General features: G+C 40.4%; 1 protein-coding gene and 1 long non-coding RNA gene across 4 annotated transcripts in view; one reads left to right on the top strand and one right to left on the bottom strand.

Moving 5' to 3' along the window:
- The window catches only part of CTSC (cathepsin C), a 43,146-nt gene extending 42,323 nt beyond the window's left edge, over window positions 1-823 (bottom strand). For both annotated transcript variants that reach the window (XM_081533340.1, XM_081533341.1), the window contains exon 1: window positions 595-823. In XM_081533340.1, the coding sequence (XP_081389466.1) occupies window positions 595-766 (172 nt within the window). In that variant the 5' untranslated portion in view covers window positions 767-823. The remainder of the gene's footprint in view (window positions 1-594) is intronic.
- Window positions 824-945: 122 nt separating this feature from the next.
- On the top strand, window positions 946-17,151 carry LOC145523305 (uncharacterized). Of its 2 annotated transcripts, XR_014066478.1 has the most exons (4): window positions 946-1,183; window positions 10,863-11,039; window positions 15,396-16,238; window positions 16,751-17,151. It is a non-coding gene; the product is annotated as an uncharacterized LOC145523305 (long non-coding RNA). The 2 variants fall into 2 exon arrangements; XR_014066477.1 differs by lacking the exon at window positions 10,863-11,039 and having other exon boundaries at window positions 946-1,197.
- The last annotated feature ends 451 nt before the right edge of the window (window positions 17,152-17,602 follow it).

The following is a 17,602-nucleotide window of genomic DNA, read 5'->3' on the forward strand; positions in this document are numbered from 1 at the left end:
TATACTACCTGCTCTGCAATACATGAATCTGTCCTGCAATACATGAAACTGTCCTACAATACATGAAACTGTGGAGGGGTACCATACCAGAAGCTTTCTCAGACTAGCAGCACCAACACAAGTCTAAATCAAAACCGAGGGGCATAAGGGCTCTTTTCCACAAGCAAACAAAAGGAGAAAAAGTTAACAGCTCTATTCTCAAGAGTCTTTGAGCTCATTGTTCACTGGCACAATGAAATACTGAGGACTGGATGGGGCGATAAAATTGCCCGGTCTCAACTCTCTTCCAAACCAAAAACAAAAAAACAAGAAACAAAACTCAAGGGAGAAAAAAAAGTTCTTGCAGAAAGTGTTGAGGGCCCAGGAAATAATCAAGACCACGTGAAGTTAGAAGTGCTCAGCTTCCCCACTCTGACAGCGCCGCCCTGGAGCGAAAGGGGGCGCCTTGAGGGACCCCAAGTCCAGCCAGGACAACCCAGGCTCGCGTCAACCGGGGGGGGGGGGCGCTGCGGGAACAAGGGCACAGGGATCGAAGCGCAGGAGCCCCGGGCAGACCCCAGGGAGGAAGCGGGTGCCCGGGCGCCAGCGGCTTACCCATCACCGAGCAGTTGACATCGCGCTGGGAGCCGCTAGGGCCCACCTGGAAGACCCAGGTGCCCAGCAGGTCGGGGTAGGTGCAGTTGGCAGGCGTGTCCCCGCGCACGGAGCCAGCGCCGCAGACGACCAGCAGGAGCGCGGCGAGCCAAGAGCCGGGCCGTGGACCCATGCCGGCAGGGCCCGGAGGTAGCGTGACCGTGAGGGAGCCGCGGCGCCGGGCGGGACTGCAGCCACCGCGCCCGCGCGCGCTTTAAAGTTGGCGGAGGGGCCGGAAACGCGGCCCGGCGGGGGCGGGGTCTCGGGCGGGGCTGGGGGGGTCGCGCCCAGGAGTCGCTCCGCCTCTCATGTGGGGCGCGGGGCGCGCGGGTCGCCCGGCGGTCGCCGGGCCTGGGGTTCGGGGGCCCGAGGACAGCTCTCCACGGGACGGGAGAGCCACCGCCGCTCCGTGCGCGCCCCGTACGCGCTCCTTCTCTCCTGGAGGAGTAACGGAGGGAGGGAGACTGAGAATAAAAAAGAAAAAAAGGGGGCGTACAGAGGCAGGCCTGCGAGCGAGGGGAGACTGAAGGTCAGAGAGAGGCCGGAGCAGGTGCGGAGGCGGCGGTGAGAGGCTGGGGGCATCCAGGGTGGGGAAGAGGTACAGAGCGTGCGGTCTAACAGGGGCAGCTTTCCTTAGTTGCTCGTCGTCCCCACTTAGTCCTCACTCAGTTAACTTTTTTTTCCCTCAGAACTGTTTTACGTGCGACCACCAGCACACTCCACCACCCCCCAGCTGTTTGAAAACTGCTCTTCCTTCCTTTTCCCAAAACTTTCACTGCCGTTTTTTTTTTGCTGGATTTTGTCGGTTTCCTGTTAATGTTCTTGGCCTGTTGTCTACAGAATTCAGTTGTAGCGCAAACTTGCAGTTTTTGTGTATTCGTGTTTTGTCCTCCTGCTAATTTTATAGAGTTTAGTTGCGCCCACGTGCTCACACAAACGCCTACAGGCACTGAAGCTCTTGTTTTACAATTGAAAAGCTTAAGGCCCAGAGAGAGGAAGTAACTTGCCCTGGATGAGGAAGGTAGCTGGTGGGAGAAAGCTGGTCTGGTGATCAGGTTTCAGAGGTGATCAGGTTTCAGAGTGCCAGTCTGATCGCTGGTAGTTATTAAGTAGCACGATTTCCAGATGCTTCCTTGTTCAGTTTAATTATCACCCTTTTCTATGAGAGCTGCTTTGTCTTTCCTGTCTGTTGTTGGAAGTCGGGGCTCCTTTCGTGCACATAGTGTTTTAGGTGTCAGGCTTCGAGTATCATCGAGAACAAGTGATGAAGAAGGCAGACTTTCCTGTGATTCTGCTACGGCACGTTCATTTTGCCCTCATTACACTGGTGTCAAATAAATATTTGTATGTCCACCTTTTCCACCAGATTGAAGGAAGCAAGTCCAGATTATTCACCTTTGTCTCCCTAGATTCTGGCTTGAAAAAACTAAGGAAGTGTCCTGAGGTGTTAAAATAAATTCACTTAACCTTATCTTGGTTTCTAGGCCCGAAAGCCTATTTCAATTTGGCAGAAGGCGTTGCCCTTGAAAGCTCAGAAACGAAAATGCTCTCTACTGTAGTCACAAACTGCAAAGGCATGGGTGGGGCTAACACTCTTCTAGGTTTTATTGCCCTTTACTTAGGGTAGAAAGCTGACAGCATGAATTAAACTAGCACATTTACTGCTCGGAGATGCACACTGACAAGAGAAACACAGCATTCCTCATCTCTGAGAAAACGTGCCATTGGTTGTTAAAAACACTAAAACTTTTACTAGATCGTCGATTATGATGAGTTGAATAATCAAGTTGAAAATTTCTTTGATCATGTAATCAAAGTAGCACAAACAATTGTGAAAAAAAGTTGAAAACGCATCTCTAGTCAATGAATAAATAGGAAAGAATCTTGAAGACTTCTTAACCTAATGGATTTGTTTTGCTATTTGGAAATGAAGATCCAGAGATAATAACTTGATGAATGTCACTTTGCCAGTTACTAAGATCTAGGGATAAACCTCAGGTACTTTGACTTTCAATTTAGTTTATTTCCACTAATCTAATAATTCTCAAACTAGTCCTCTTTCCATTAGCAGGGAGAAAAACTAGTGATTCTCAAACTGATCAGATGCAAAGTTTTATTTTTACAACAAATATTTTATAGAGACCTTTTGCTAATTTGAAATGAAATTCGTATATAAGCTACTTACTTGAAAAGTACTGATGATACAAAAGACAAAAAGATATTTTAAAAAATTAAAATGAAAACAGAGGGAAAAAATCTCACTGATATGACCACAGAAAGTAAGGGGGAAAAGTGTAAATATTGAGGAAAAGATATTTTAGATAAAGTTTACTACAAACACCTGTATTTCATTATCTAAAATGCTCATGTATGAATGTACTGGAGAATAGAATGAGATATTCAGATACTTGCATTTTATGTCTCTATGTAGAATTGTAAAATCACAGTAAAATTGACAGTACCTTTTTTCTAAGAATAGAAATTATTTCAGTGAGTTTATAACTCAAGTACCCCTTAATCTAGTGGATGTATTTTACTATTGGGAAATGATCTAGAGATAATAGTATCTTGATGAATGTTACAGTTGCCTTATCAGATACCATTCAAATTTGTCATTCAAATATCATACCTCCATTATTAATGCTAGAAAACTCTTGATCAAGTTCCCAGTAGAACAAAGTGCATTCCTATTGATTTATCTAAAAGTTGCATTCCTGAAAATTTAGTATATTTCAAATGATATGAAGTAAAAGTCAATTTATGTGCAAACCACAGTTTGGTACTAGGCTCAGATCACTTTAGCTAGGTTTATAAGGAAGTAGCATTGCTTATTGGACTTCCCTGGTGACTCAGATGGTAAAGAATCCACCTGCAATGCGGGAGACCTGGGTTGGATCCCTGGCTTGGGAAGATCCTCTGGAGGAGGGCATGGCAACCCACTCCAGTCTTCTTGCCTGGAGATCTCATGGACAGAGGAGTCCAGCAGGCTGCAGTCCATGGGGTCACAAAGAGTGGGACACGACTGAGCGACTAAGCATAACACAGCATTACTTAACAGTAATTCTCAAACTGCTGGATGAAAATGACCAGGTGCATATGCATCTCTTTGGAATTTGCTAGAAATGTAGATTCCTGACCCCCACCCATACCTACTGAATCAGTTCTCCACTGTCTTATGTTTTAACCCTTTCAAAGGTTCCTCAGATAGTTGCAGCTTGAGAATCACTTAGATTCTCAGAGATGAACTTAGATTCTCAGAGATGACTTAGAGATGAACAGGGACTTGTATCACACTGCCTAAGTTTTAAGCATGGTTCTGCCACTCATCAACTATTAATATTTTGATCTTGAAGAAGTTATTTGACTTCTTTTTGTGTCTTAGTTTTCTCATCTATAAGTTGTGCTTAATTGGTATAGACCTATGACTACCTCATCTAGTTTTGAGAAGACTGAATGAGTTCACACAGATTCTACAGAGAACTGACTGCATTTATTACTGTATATATTACTACTAGAAAGCTATCTTTATTAATTAGACAGTAGACTGCAAATGCTGTTTCTCTGGTGTAATCCTAGCACTCTGAATAATTTCTGGCACATAGTACTCACATATTTTTTGAATGAATGAATAGTATCATGGACATAAATGTATCTATATTTCATGTATTTGGCAAACAACATCTTGATTCCCATATTTCTGGCCTTGTAAGTAAGTTTGAAAGTCACTGTTCAGGAATGCATATCAAAACAGAGAAGAATCAAAGAAATGGAGAAAAAATTTGACATATCAGTGTAGAATACCATTTGGCATTCTACCTATCTGGCATTGGTAGTCAGAGTAAAAACCATGATAATTTCATTTATTTAGGACTTTAGTGTGTTAGTCACTCAGTTGTGTCTGACTCATTGCGACCCCAGGGACCCTGTAGCCCACCAGGGTCTTCTGTATCCATGCGATTTTCCAGGCAAGAATACTGGAGTGGGTTGCCATTTCCTTCTCTAGGGCTCTTCCCAACCCAGGAATTGAACCTGGGTCTCCTGCATTGCAGGCAGGTTCTTTACTCTCTGAGCCACCAAGGAAGCCCACTTGGGACTGTACTTTTTATCAAGATAATTCACATATGTCATCTCATTTAATTACTACACAATTGTGTGAGCAAGATATTACCTGATTTCAATTTCACTGTAGACAGAACTGAGGTTCAGAGAATTTATTAGGGGGTAATGCCTGTGAAAGAGAACTTAGAGAGGGAAGAGGAATAGGAAGGGAAAGTCTCAGACTCCAATGTAGTTCTGACCTCTGTGAAAATGAAGGTGGATCAATCTGAGAGAAAGAGACTTGGGATACTACTCTGAGATAGTGTCAGCCGGTCCAACGGGGAACTCTTGTGCAATGACACCCATGCAGGAGCTTGTCTTGGGGAAAATGCCCAGGTCTAATGATCAATTCATGGTGCACTTAGTCATTGTCCTGGACTGGAAAACTGAGGTGGTTCCTGAAGTCACTGCAACTGGAGTCTGTCAGCAAACCACACTCCTGTGACACGTCCTCTCTTGAAGAGAAATAGGAGTAAAGTACCACCTTGGTGGCTACAGTGGGCCACTTCTATTTAAGAGGTTGAGCCACAAGAGTAAAAAGAGAGCTGAATTATTTGTTCAGATCTTGTGATGCTCCAAGTACCATACTCTGTTTTTCTCCTTCTGATCTCCTAGGCAGATGTCAAAACTCTCTCTTCTGTGACCTTATGTTCCTGTGTTCACAGTTCACTATCATCATTCGATTGACTGCCTTTCCCACTAGAGTCCATGCTCTATATGGACTCTATGGACTATATTATTTTTGTATCTCAAGATTTTTGTCAGTTAGCCAACTCATTTATCCTCTCAATAAAATTCATGAAAGAAAGAGGAAGATAAGCAAGAAGGAAGGCAGAAGGTTTTACACTTTTACAGATGGTTTTACACCTTTACAGAAGGCAGAAGGATTAGCTTTCTGTGCATGAAAACTCAGCTGATGAGAGCTTATCTGGGAAAGATCACAGGGTTGCTTAATAATGCTGCCTAGGTTGGTTGATTGCACTCTGCCAATATTTCACAGACTTTTTGTTCTTGGCATCTCTTTGCATTCTTAAAGATTATGAGGACTCCAAAGAGCTTCATATGGATTATATCTGGCAGTGTTTACTCCATTGGGATGAAAGGAAAAAAAAAATTAACAACTGACTTACTCATTTAATAATAATAAAATGAAAGTAGCACTTTAAAATATAGCAAGAAAAAAATTAGAAGAGTTACATTGTTTTACAGTTTTGCAAACTGTAATGCATGGCTTAATTGATGAATGCTATATCATCTGTTCCTGTACTCCATTCTTTATGATACATTGTTTTGGTTGGAGTATGTGAACAAAATACAGTATTATACAGACTTAATACTTGAAAAAGGAATAACCTGTCAACCCATGAAGGAGTCTCATGAATCCCCTGGCTCCTTGGACCACATTCTGAGAACTTCTTCACCAGAATAATTTTACATTCTGAGATTCTTTCACTGTCAACTATTGAAAAGTGTGTGCCCTTGGTTATGAGGCGAATAGGGACAAGCAGAGATGTGGTTATGTGACCATGAACACAATTCCAACCATGGAAAAAACCCACTCAAGCACATTCCAGTGTCATTTGCCAGGAGTAGGAATATACTAGGTTTACTTAGTTAAGATACAGAAATAGAAGGAGGTTACCTTGAATTTGATGCAATGTGAAGATAGAAAAATAACAGTTATGCTTTCTCTTTGAATAGTTCATCATCGTTTGCACGGTACATTCACATATTGTATCAATATGATAGTAATCTCCGAGATAGTATTACTCCCATTTTACAGATAAGAAAACTGGAGCTTAGAAAGGATAAGTGACTTTTCTGTGGTCAAACTGCCAGTGAGTCTAGATCGGATACCCAACAAAAAGCCTCCATTTTTAAGTTAGAATGAAATTAAGCATGTGAAGCTTTTTCTGCTTTGATGAGAGTCAGATACAAAATCAAGAGAAAGAAAAATTCTACAGAAGATGCATGCTGATGCAGCTGTGAAACTAAGAATTACTGAGATAGTCTCTACTGTTGATCCTGTTCTCAGTTCACTATTTCCTTCTGTTAAATAAACCATGTTTTTGAAATGAAAATTTGAGAAGCTTTACTTTTTACTGATACACCAGGATTATCCCATAGGTCAGGGGTGCACAACCCACAGGCCACAGACCAGTACACACAGCAGGAAGTGAATGGCAGATGCACAAGCTGAACTTCATCTGTATTTACAACTGCTCTCCATAACTCACATTACCACCTGAGCTCAAGAAAACAAGCTCAGGGCTCCCACTGATTCTGTGCTATGGTGAGCTGTATAATTATTTCATCATCCATCACAATGTAATAATAATAGAAATAAAGTGCACAATAAATGTAATCTGCTTGAATCATCCCGAAACCACCCCTCACACCAGCACATACATATCCACACCACCACCCCTACATGGAAAATATTGTCTTCCACGAAACCCGCCCCTGGGGATGGCTGCTACACATCACACAGTAAGAGCAACCCTAGCGACCCAATAAATTCAGTGAATGTCTCCACTTTGCTCCTTTTCCACCAACACCACTCTGGGCCGGTAGGCTATCATTTCTTCCTGGTCGATCAAATTTACCTTCTAGTTTCATCCACTATTTCTTGGAACTTAAGTGTCATCCTTGACTCATCCTTCCCCCCAGGGCCCCCAGTCAAGCTGATCTGCCAATTTATCATACTAAGTTTGTTTTACTTGCACCATTATTTTTTATTGAAATGTAACCATATCAAGGTACTCCCAATATTGACAAGTAGAATACTTCACAATAGGTTACTGTTGTCATCTTTGAATAAAATTCTATAAGACCCTATACAATATGCCCAACTTATTCCTTCATCCCCCTAATTGTGTCAGGAAACTCTGCCTTCTATTAATCCTCAAACCTTCTAGATTTTCTGTCTCCATTATCTTTGTGCTTTATCGTCCTCTCTGCCTGAAATAATTTACTCAGCATTCCCCATGACCTGTCATTCTCACTCTATGAAATTCTCACTGATAAATATTTTATCTCCACAGGAAGGTATCCTCTAATCATGCTATCTGAAGTGGCTTTCTCTGGCTCTTCGTTTTATTGCTCTGTTTCTACGTAACAATGATAAATCCCTATAGGTATTGCACTTTCTTTTTTATTATGTATCTGCCCCCCTGGGACAGATACTCCATGAGGTTTGGGCCTTGTCTGTCTTGTTCACCACCGTGTCACCAGGACATAATAGATGCTCAGGACTAGACCTGATAGACAGAGTGCCTGATGAACTATGGACAGAGGTTTGTGACATTGTACAGGAGACAGGGATCAAGAAAATCCCCATGGAAAAGAAATGCAAAAAAGCAAAATGGCTGTCTGAGGAGGCCTTACAGATAGCTGGGAAGAGAAGAAAGTGAAAAGCAAAGGAGAAAAGGAAAGATTTTCCCATCTCAATGCAGAGTTCCAAACAATAGCAAGGAGAGATAAGAAAGCCTTCCTCAGCGATCAGTGTAAAGAAATAGAGGAAAACAACAGATTGGGAAAGACTAGAGATCTCTTCAAGAAAATTAGAGATACCAAAGGAACATTTCATGCAAAGATAGGCTCGATAAAGGACAGAAATGGTATGGACCTAACAGAAGCAGAAGATATTAAGAAGAGGTGGCAAGAATACACAGAAGAACTGTACGAAAAAGATCTTCATGACCCAGATAATCACGATGGTGTGATCACTCACCTAGAGCCAGACATCCTGGAATGTGAAGTCAAGTGGGCCTTAGAAAGCATAACTATGAACAAAGCTAGTGGAGGTGATGGAATTCCAGTTGAGCTATTTCAAATCCTCAAAGGTGATGCTGTGAAAGTGCTGCACTCAATATGCCAGCAAATCTGGAAAACTCAGCAGTGGCCACAGGACTGGAAAAGGTCAGTTTTCGTTCCAATCCCAAAGAAAGGCAATGCCAAAGAATGCTCAAACTACTGCACAATTGCACTCATCTCACACGCTAGTAAAGTAATGCTCAAAATTCTCCAAGCCAGGCTTCAGCAATACGTGAACCGTGAACTTCCAGATGTTCAAGCTGGTTTTAGAAAAGGCAGAGGAACCAGAGATCAAATTGCCAATATCCGCTGGATCATCGAAAAAGCAAGAGAGTCCCAGAAAAACATCCATTTCTGCTTTATTGACTATGCCAAAGCCTTTGACTGTGTGGATCACAATAAACTGTGGAAAATTCTGAAAGAGATGGGAGTTCTAGACCATCTGACCTGTCTCTTGAGAAACCTCTATGCAGGTCAGGAAGCGACAGTTAGAACTGGACATGGAACAACAGACTGGTTCCAAATAGGAAAAGGAGTACGTCAAGGCTGTATATTGTCCCCCTGCTTGTTTAACTTATATGCAGAGTACATCATGAGAAATGCTGGGCTGGAAGAAACACAAGCTGGAATCAAGATTGCCGGGAGAAATATCAATAACCTCAGATATGCGGATGACACCACCCTTATGGCAGAGAGTGAAGAAGAACTAAAGAGCCTCTTGATGAAGGAAGAGAGTGAAAAAGTTGGCTTAAAGCTCAACGTTCAGAAAACTAAGATCATGGCATCTGGTCCCATCACTCCATGGGAAATAGATGGGGAAACAGTGGAAACAGTGTCAGACTTTACTTTTTTGGGCTCCAGAATCACTGCTGATGGTGACTGCAGCCATGAAATTAAAAGACGCTTACTCCTTGGAAGGAAGGTTATGGCCAACCTAGATAGCATATTTAAAAGCAGAGACATTACTTTGCCAACAAAAGTCCGTCTAGTCAAGGCTATGGTTTTTCCAGTGGTCATGTATGGATGTGAGAGTTGGACAGTGAAGAAAGCTGAGTGCCGAAGAATTGATGCTTTTGAGCTGTGGTGTTGGAGAAGACTCTTGAGAGTCCCTTGGACTGCAAGGAGATCCAATCAATCCATCCTAAAAGAGATCAATCCTGGGTGTTCATTGGAAGGTCTGATGTTGAAGCTGAAACTCCAATACTTTGGCCACCTCATGTGAAGGGTTGACTCATTGGAAAAGACCCTAATGCTGGGTAGGAAATGGGGCAGGAGGAGAAGGGGACGACAGAGGATGAGATGGTTGGATGGCATCACCGACTCGATGAACATGGGTTTGCGTAGACTCCGGGAGTTGGTGATGGACAGGGAGGCCTGGTGTGCTGCAATTCATGGGGTCGCAAAGAGTCGGACACGACTGAGCGACTAAACTGAACTGAAATATTTATTAAATGTTGATTGAAACCACTTACTCTACAACTTTAACAATCAGGTTTATGATGTCAGCTTATTTTCAGCTTATTATGGTGAAAGTCGCTCAGTCATTTCTGACTCTTTGCGGGCCCATGGACTATCTAGTCCATGGCCTTCTCCAGGCCAGAATACTGGAATGGGTAGCCTTTCCCTTCTCCAGGGGATCTTCCCAACTCAGAGATCAAACCCAGGTCTCCCACATTACAGGTGGATTCTTTACCAGCTGAGCTATCAGGGAAGCCCTTTCAACTTATTAAAATGAAGTATTTTAAACATCCCCATATCATTACCAGGGTTAGTAATGTGATTCTTGGGAAATGAATGCAGTTTCTCAGCTTGGAGAATAGTCTTGACCTTTAGTCTTGACCTTTAAATCAGTCTCAAATTTTCATGGGGCAAATGTTATGTCATTTGATAAATGTTTATATTTCTCATCTCATACTGTTCACATTTAGAGATATTCAGCTTGTAAGGGACCCACTTTGCAGCCCCAGCAATATCTGAAATTTTAAGTTTATAGGCCTGTGTGGATTAGCTTTGAAGTTGTAGATGCTGACCTAGAACTATTTCATATGCTATCAGCAAGTCAAGGTGTAAGCACATGTAGGACAAGAGGACCATGTCTTGCTGTTCAGTTACTCAGTCGTGTCCGACTCTGCAACCCCATGGACTGCAGCCCGCCAGGCCTCCCTGTCTATCACCAACTCCCGGAGTTTACTCAAACTCATGTTCATTGAGTCAGTGATGCCACCCAACCATCTCATCCTCTGTCACCCCCTTCTTCTCTTGGCACTTTATTTCCAAAGTTTTGCAGTTCAGTTTGACTCCCCTTCTTTCTCTAGGTTATTGCTGAAAGGGAAACGTGAAGTCAAGGTAAATTCTAAAATAGCAAACTGAAGAGAGTTTTGGCATGAAGACAGCAAAACCAGCACAGGGTGGCTGATTTAAAGGTCAAGACTATCAGTTTATTCAAATTGAGAAAGTGCATTCCTTTACCAAGAATCACATTACTTACCCAGGTAATGATATGGGAATGTTTAAAATATTTCATTTTAATAAGTTGAAAATAAGCTGACATTATTACTTTTTACTTATTTAATTGACAAGATCAAACTGATTTATGCATTTCTCTCATTTTTTTAAATAATACTTAGTACTTCTTAGCATTTAAAAATAGTTAAATATTTAAATAAATAACTTAAGTTCAGATATGTTTAATGTAACAACTTGAGCAAAGAAGCCCTCAAATTTATCATCATTTTCATTTATTCCCATTCTTTCTTTTTAAAAAATCCCTTCTTCTTAACCATATTTGTGATTTTATTATATGATGAGATAGTAAAACTCAATAAATTACATTAAATATATTTTGTCATTTGCTACAGATTTTCCCCCTACTTCCCGTTTTTCTTTCCATCTGTACTCTGCCAAGAAAGGCAACTTTTGTTCCCTCCCTGGTGTGAATGCTTCCAAATTTTCTACTAAAATTACCCAGTCACTTACAGATATGCATAAGAAGCAGGGCACATATGTTCAAGGGTACAGATTCTAGATACAGAATGCCATGATTTCAATATTAATATCACTTCTTACTATGTTTAGAAAAGCTGCTTATATTCTCTGACTCAGTTTCCTTGTTAGCAAAACTGGGATAATAATAGGCCCTACCTCATAAGGATGTAGTGAAGCTTTGACTGAGTTAATATGTGAAATGCTTAGAACAATGCCATCAACTAGCTTTCATTCTTTCTTTCATTCTCATCAACCTCATTTCATTCTTAATGAAATTCTTTCATTCTTAAAAATACATTAGAGAGATTGCTTCACAGCAAAAAATTGAATTCATTTTAAGGGAAAGAGCTGCATGGTACTTTCCAGGTGGCACAGTGGTAAAGAATCTGTCTGCCAGTGCAGGAGATGCAAGAGATGTGGATTTGATCCCTGGGTCAGTAAGATCTCCTAGAGAAGAAAATGGCAACCCCCTCCAGTGTTCTTGCCTGGAAAATTTTGTGGACATAGGAGGTTGGCAGGCTACAGTTCATGGGGTTGCTAAGAGTCGTACATGACTGAGCGTGCACGCGCACACACGCGCGCGCACACACACACACACACACACTGCTAAACATGGTCCACAGACCCAAAACGGCATCACATGTGCTCAAAACTCACGGTACCAAACCTAGATTTAATACCTAACTTAACTGCAGTTTTGACCTTACTTCCAAATAAAACTGTAATCAACCAGTTTGGAAATTTCTGGTTAGAACCAATGAGTTATTCTGGGCCTTCTCCAATCTACACCTCAGAGGAAGAAGAGGCAACCTTGTATTTATTTATATATTATTTATTGCTGATGACTTATTTTGAGGGGGCCCCAAAATCACTGCAGATGGTGACTGCAGCCATGAAATTAAAAGACAGACACTTGCTCCTTGGAAGAAAAGCTATGACCAACCTAGACAGCATATTAAAAAGCAGAGACATTACTTTGCCAACAAAGGTCCATCTAGTCAAAACTATGGTTTTTCCAGTAGTCATGTATGAATGTGAGAATTGGACTATAAAGAAAGCTGAGTGCTGAAGAATTGATACGTTTGAACTGTGGTGTTGGAGAAGACTGTTGAGAGTCCCTTGGACTGCAAGGAGATCCAACCAGTTCATCCTAAAGGAGATCAGTCCTGAACATTCATTGGAAGGACTGATGCTGAAACTGAAACTCCAACACTTGGCCACTTGATGTGAAGAACTGAATCATTTGAAAAGACCCCAATGATGGGAAAGATGAAAGGCAGGAGGAGACAGGGACGACAGAGGGTGAGATGGTTGAATGGCATCACAGAATTGATGGACATGAGTTTGAGCATCTGGGAGTTGGTGATGGACAGGGAAGCCTGGTGTACAGCAGTCCATGGGGTCACAAAGAGTCAGACACGACTGAGTGACTGAACTGAACTGAACTCCTTGCCCCCACCCTCTTTTCTATATAAGCCTTCCATTTTGTGGCATTTATCAGAGATCTCTTCTATTTATTAGATTCATGGGCTTCCCTGGTGACTCAGAGGGGAAAGAATCTGCCTGCATTGCGGAAGACCTGGGTTTGGTCCCTGGGTTGGGAAGATCCCCTGGAGGAGGGCATGGCAACCCACTCCAGTCTTCTTGCCTGGAGAATTCAATGGACAGAGGAGCCTGGCAGGCTACAGTCCATGGGGTCACAACGAGTTAGACACGACTGAGTGACTAAGCAGAGAAGGCAATGGCAGCCCACTCCAGTGTTCTTGCCTGGAGAATCCCAGGGATGGGGGAGCCTGGAGGGCTGCCATCTCTGGGGTTGCACAGAGTCGGACACAACTGAAGCGACTTAGCAGCAGCAGCAGCAGCAGCAGGGTGACTAAGCACACACATACACCCTTGAATAACACCAATCATGTCTTCAAATTTACTCAATTGAATTTTGTTTTTAACCAATACTTCAGTTGCTTAGTCGTGTCTGACTTCTTGCGAAGCCATGGACTGCAGCACGCCAGGCTTCCCTGCCCATCACCAACTTCCGGAGCTTGCTCAAACTCATGTCCATCTGGTCAGTGATGCTAGTGCAGGTGAGAGAATTCCAGTTGAGCTATTTCAAATCCTAAAAGATGATGCTGTTGAAATGCTACACTCAATATGCCAGCAAATTTGGAAAACTCAGCAGTGGCCACAGGACTGGAAAATGTCACTTTTCATTCCAATCCCAAAGAAAGGCAATGCCAAAGAATGTTCAATGCTTAAAGCATTGAATACTAAGGCATGTAACAAATCTATTTAACTATTGTTAAATGGTCATTTGAGCTGTTTCTAGGTATTTAGCATTATTTTTTGCCAGTGCAAACAATATCGCAATAAGAAATTTTGAATACACATCCTTTCTATAGCTCCTTTTATTTCCATAGGAAAGTGACAACCATATCCCTTCCTTATTAACAACCTTTCCTGAGTTGTTTTAAATGCTGAAAGTTGTTGTAAATTTTAATATTTTAAGTTGTTTTAAATTGAAATCTTTTAAATTATTACCATTTAATTTTAAATTTGTATTTTGGAAGCACCTAAGGCCTACTTTTGTATATGGTATCATATTTTTATTTAAGGCAATGATGACAGTGCTGTTTATAAAATAAACCTTATTTTCCCTCTAAATTAAACACCAAATATGAATATATTCAGTCTTTAAATACTAGAATATTTTGTTTTGTTTCACTGAACGATTTTAAAGCTAGTTTGCTTCCTATTCTTTTTCATATTTTTCTCAGCTCCCACTCTGTATAAATATTATGATTGCTCTATTTGTTTTAAAATTTTTTATCACTTTCAAAATTGTATGCTTTTGCTGCCCCCTCTACTATGTTTTTAACTCAATGGAGCATTCAATGAAATTAAATTTGGGATATTACTTTCAAGTAACCAATTTTGGGTATTTTTTTGTTTGTTTATTTTTTAACCAATTTCATCTTTTATTTGGAATAATTTTTTTTCCTACTTTATTTGGTTTGTTTTCCTTAATTTGTTAATATGAGTACTTAGCACATATTTTTAGTCTTTTCCTTTAATAATAAAGGTGTATTAGGCTCAAAGTTTTTTTTGAAACAAGTTTTAACTGTATCCCACAAGATATTACATGACATACTTATTTTTCTTTGTAATTTAAAAAGTTTATAACTAAGGTTTAACTCCCAGTTGATTCCATAGGTTATTTAGGATTCCATTTCTTATTTTAACTAGTTATATTTAATTTCTTTTCTTTTTTTAAAATTAGATTATGTTCTAAGAATGTAGCATATATGATATTAGCATTTAAAATTTTAATAATCATTTCTTTATGGCTAAATTTATGGCTTAATTTTTATGAGATTAAACAGTAAAAATTATATTTTCTCTACTCAAAAGAACTTTGATATACACTCAAAGTGATTACGTCTCTTATGACCATGCTTAATTTTTTGTCTATTTCTTCTTTCAGTTGTAAAAGCTTGAAGTATCTCAAAGTAACTTTATTCTAATACATTTCTTAGTTATCTCATCATTTGTTCTTAGTATTTTAATTGCTTTTTTATTTAGTACATTTCCATGTAACCATATTATGTATACTTTGAAAATAGGCTTTTTGCGTATTCATAGATCTCCCACAATAACCCTCTCCTCTAGAATTTCTACCTAAACCTGCAATCTCAAAAGTAGTTCTAAGACTTGCCTCTCCTGAGTGTTGTCTTGTTCCAAGACCTAGTTAAGGTTGGGTTTAGAGGGAAAGAATGATTGACATGCAAATTCACACTGCTATTAGGTGCTTTAGGCTTTTAATGTCTAATATATTTTTTTCTTCCTGATTTTTATGATTTTAACAGGTCTTCTCAACAATGTAGAGTACAGAATACTGACAAGAATATTAGTAGTAAACTAAGAAGAACAGAGAAATTGAATTAAAAGTGAGAAAATGGAGAGAGGCAAAGTACACAGCTATAATTGCTTTTTATGATAACAGTTATCAATTATTGAATGTCTACTATGTGTAGACACTATGTAAATGTGCTCACTCTCTTTTCCCTACAGCTGCACTATAAGGTAGGTATTTTTCACTTTAGTTTAGAAATGAAAAAGTGTTTAGAACAGAGATTAAGTATCATGCTAAGTGTCATACAACTTAACTGACTGAGCTACAGAATTTGGCTGATTCCCAAAGTGTGTCTGAGTTCCAGTGCCTGGTTTTTTCCACCATACCACACTCCCTTACTTGTATGCAGACTTAAGGAGATATTCTGAATAAATAGTTGTCCATAAATAAAAAGCACAATACTTCTTTAGCCACAAAACTGTATTTATTTAATACATATTTATTCAACATGGTATAGTGTTGTAGCCACTAAGAGGAAGTGATGGTAGAGTAGGTGTTTCTGGAAGAAAGGAAAGACAAATGGAGGTTTCCCTGGTGGCTCAGCAGTAAAGAACTAGCTGCTGTTGCAGGAGACAAGGGCTCAGTCCTGGGTGGGTAAGATCCCCTGAAGAAGGAAAAAGGCAACCCACTCCAGTATTCTTGCCTGGGGAATTCCAAGGACAGAGGAGCCCAGCGCACTAGAGTCCATGGGGTTGAAAAAGAGTCGGACGCAACCTAGCAACTAAACAACTACCACCACCACAACAAAACAAATGGAGACATCTATTTCAAGTACCTGTGGGATATCAGAATGAAGGTATCTAATGATAAGCTGGATATATTGCTGTAGGACTCAAGAAGGAGCCATTTAGTCATTCAGGTCAATACAGATATTTATCGAGCATCTCCTCTACTCAGGAATAGACAGGCAATGAGAATACCTGCAGGGTATTCAGACTACTTTAGGTATTGACTGAATGCAGTTTTTATTAATTCTTACCAAATAAGTAAGAGTTGAGATAGCAGTAGAGATCACCCAAAGCAAGCCCATAGAACATAGAGGAAGTGGAGGGAAGAGGCTGAAGACAGCCTGACAATTACCAAAGTGTAAGGGCTAAGCTAAAGAACAGGAGCTCATGAAGGAAAAATTAAGAGACTCAGAAGGAGGACCGAGAAAGTTAATGATACGTTGAAAACAAGGAAGAGGAAATATTGAGTCTAAAATCTAATGAATTGAGTTTTTGCTTCAACCATCACCAAGTCAGGACCAATTTTAGCTTCTGCTTCTAGAACCACATACCAAATTGGTGTTCTATTTCTTTTGTTCAGGGCAAAGACCCCTGTTCTTTGTGAAACTGATTCAGAAAGCTGGAGTTGATAGTCCTGAAATCCTCTAGAGAACTGACAGCTCCCTGAAACTACAGCAGGGCCATTCCTGATGGACATGACTACAAGCACTGGCTCATATTCTGTGACTCAGGATGGTTGAATGACATCACTGACTCAATGGACATGAGTTTGAGCAAGCTCCAGGAGATGGTGAAGGACATGGAAGCCTGGCATGCTGCAGTCCATGGGGTCACAAAGAGTCGGACATGAATGAGAGACTGAACAACAACAAGATATAGATTGAATAGTATCTTGAACCTGTCCTGTTCCATTATACCTTTTTACTAAAATGTGGCCATGCTGAGAGTTGCTTTAAAAAATAAATTTTTCATATCAAGCCATCATCTGTGTATCTTTATAAAAGGATGCAGACACATTACCATAATTTGAACTTGCATAATTCTAGTCACTTAGAACCTGAATAAATAGGAATAAACAGGAATTATTGATCCTTGTTGAATTTCCTTATTAATTTTTCTTTGAAAAACTTTGGCTGTAGGCAACAGATGTTGCATAATTGCAAGAGATAATGAAAAAAGCTCATTTGCACATGATTCACATGACATGTCTCAAAGTCAAAAAGAAGTGTAATTTTATTTCCCATACAGTGTTAAGTTCAACATTCTTGCTCCCTAGAAGACCGGGAAAACAATTGTCCACTCTACAGTTATAATACCCGGTTTGGTTCAACTGAATCCATTAATTGGGAAATAATTAAATCAGAGACATTATGATATATCTCTACAGAGACAGTAATGTATCTCTAATTGAGATCTCAATTTGCCTGAGATA

Source organism: Giraffa tippelskirchi, chromosome 10 (assembly GCF_054371585.1).
Source record: "Giraffa tippelskirchi isolate mGirTip1 chromosome 10, T2T-mGirTip1v1.2.pri, whole genome shotgun sequence".
NCBI classification, from domain to species: Eukaryota; Metazoa; Chordata; class Mammalia; order Artiodactyla; family Giraffidae; genus Giraffa; species Giraffa tippelskirchi.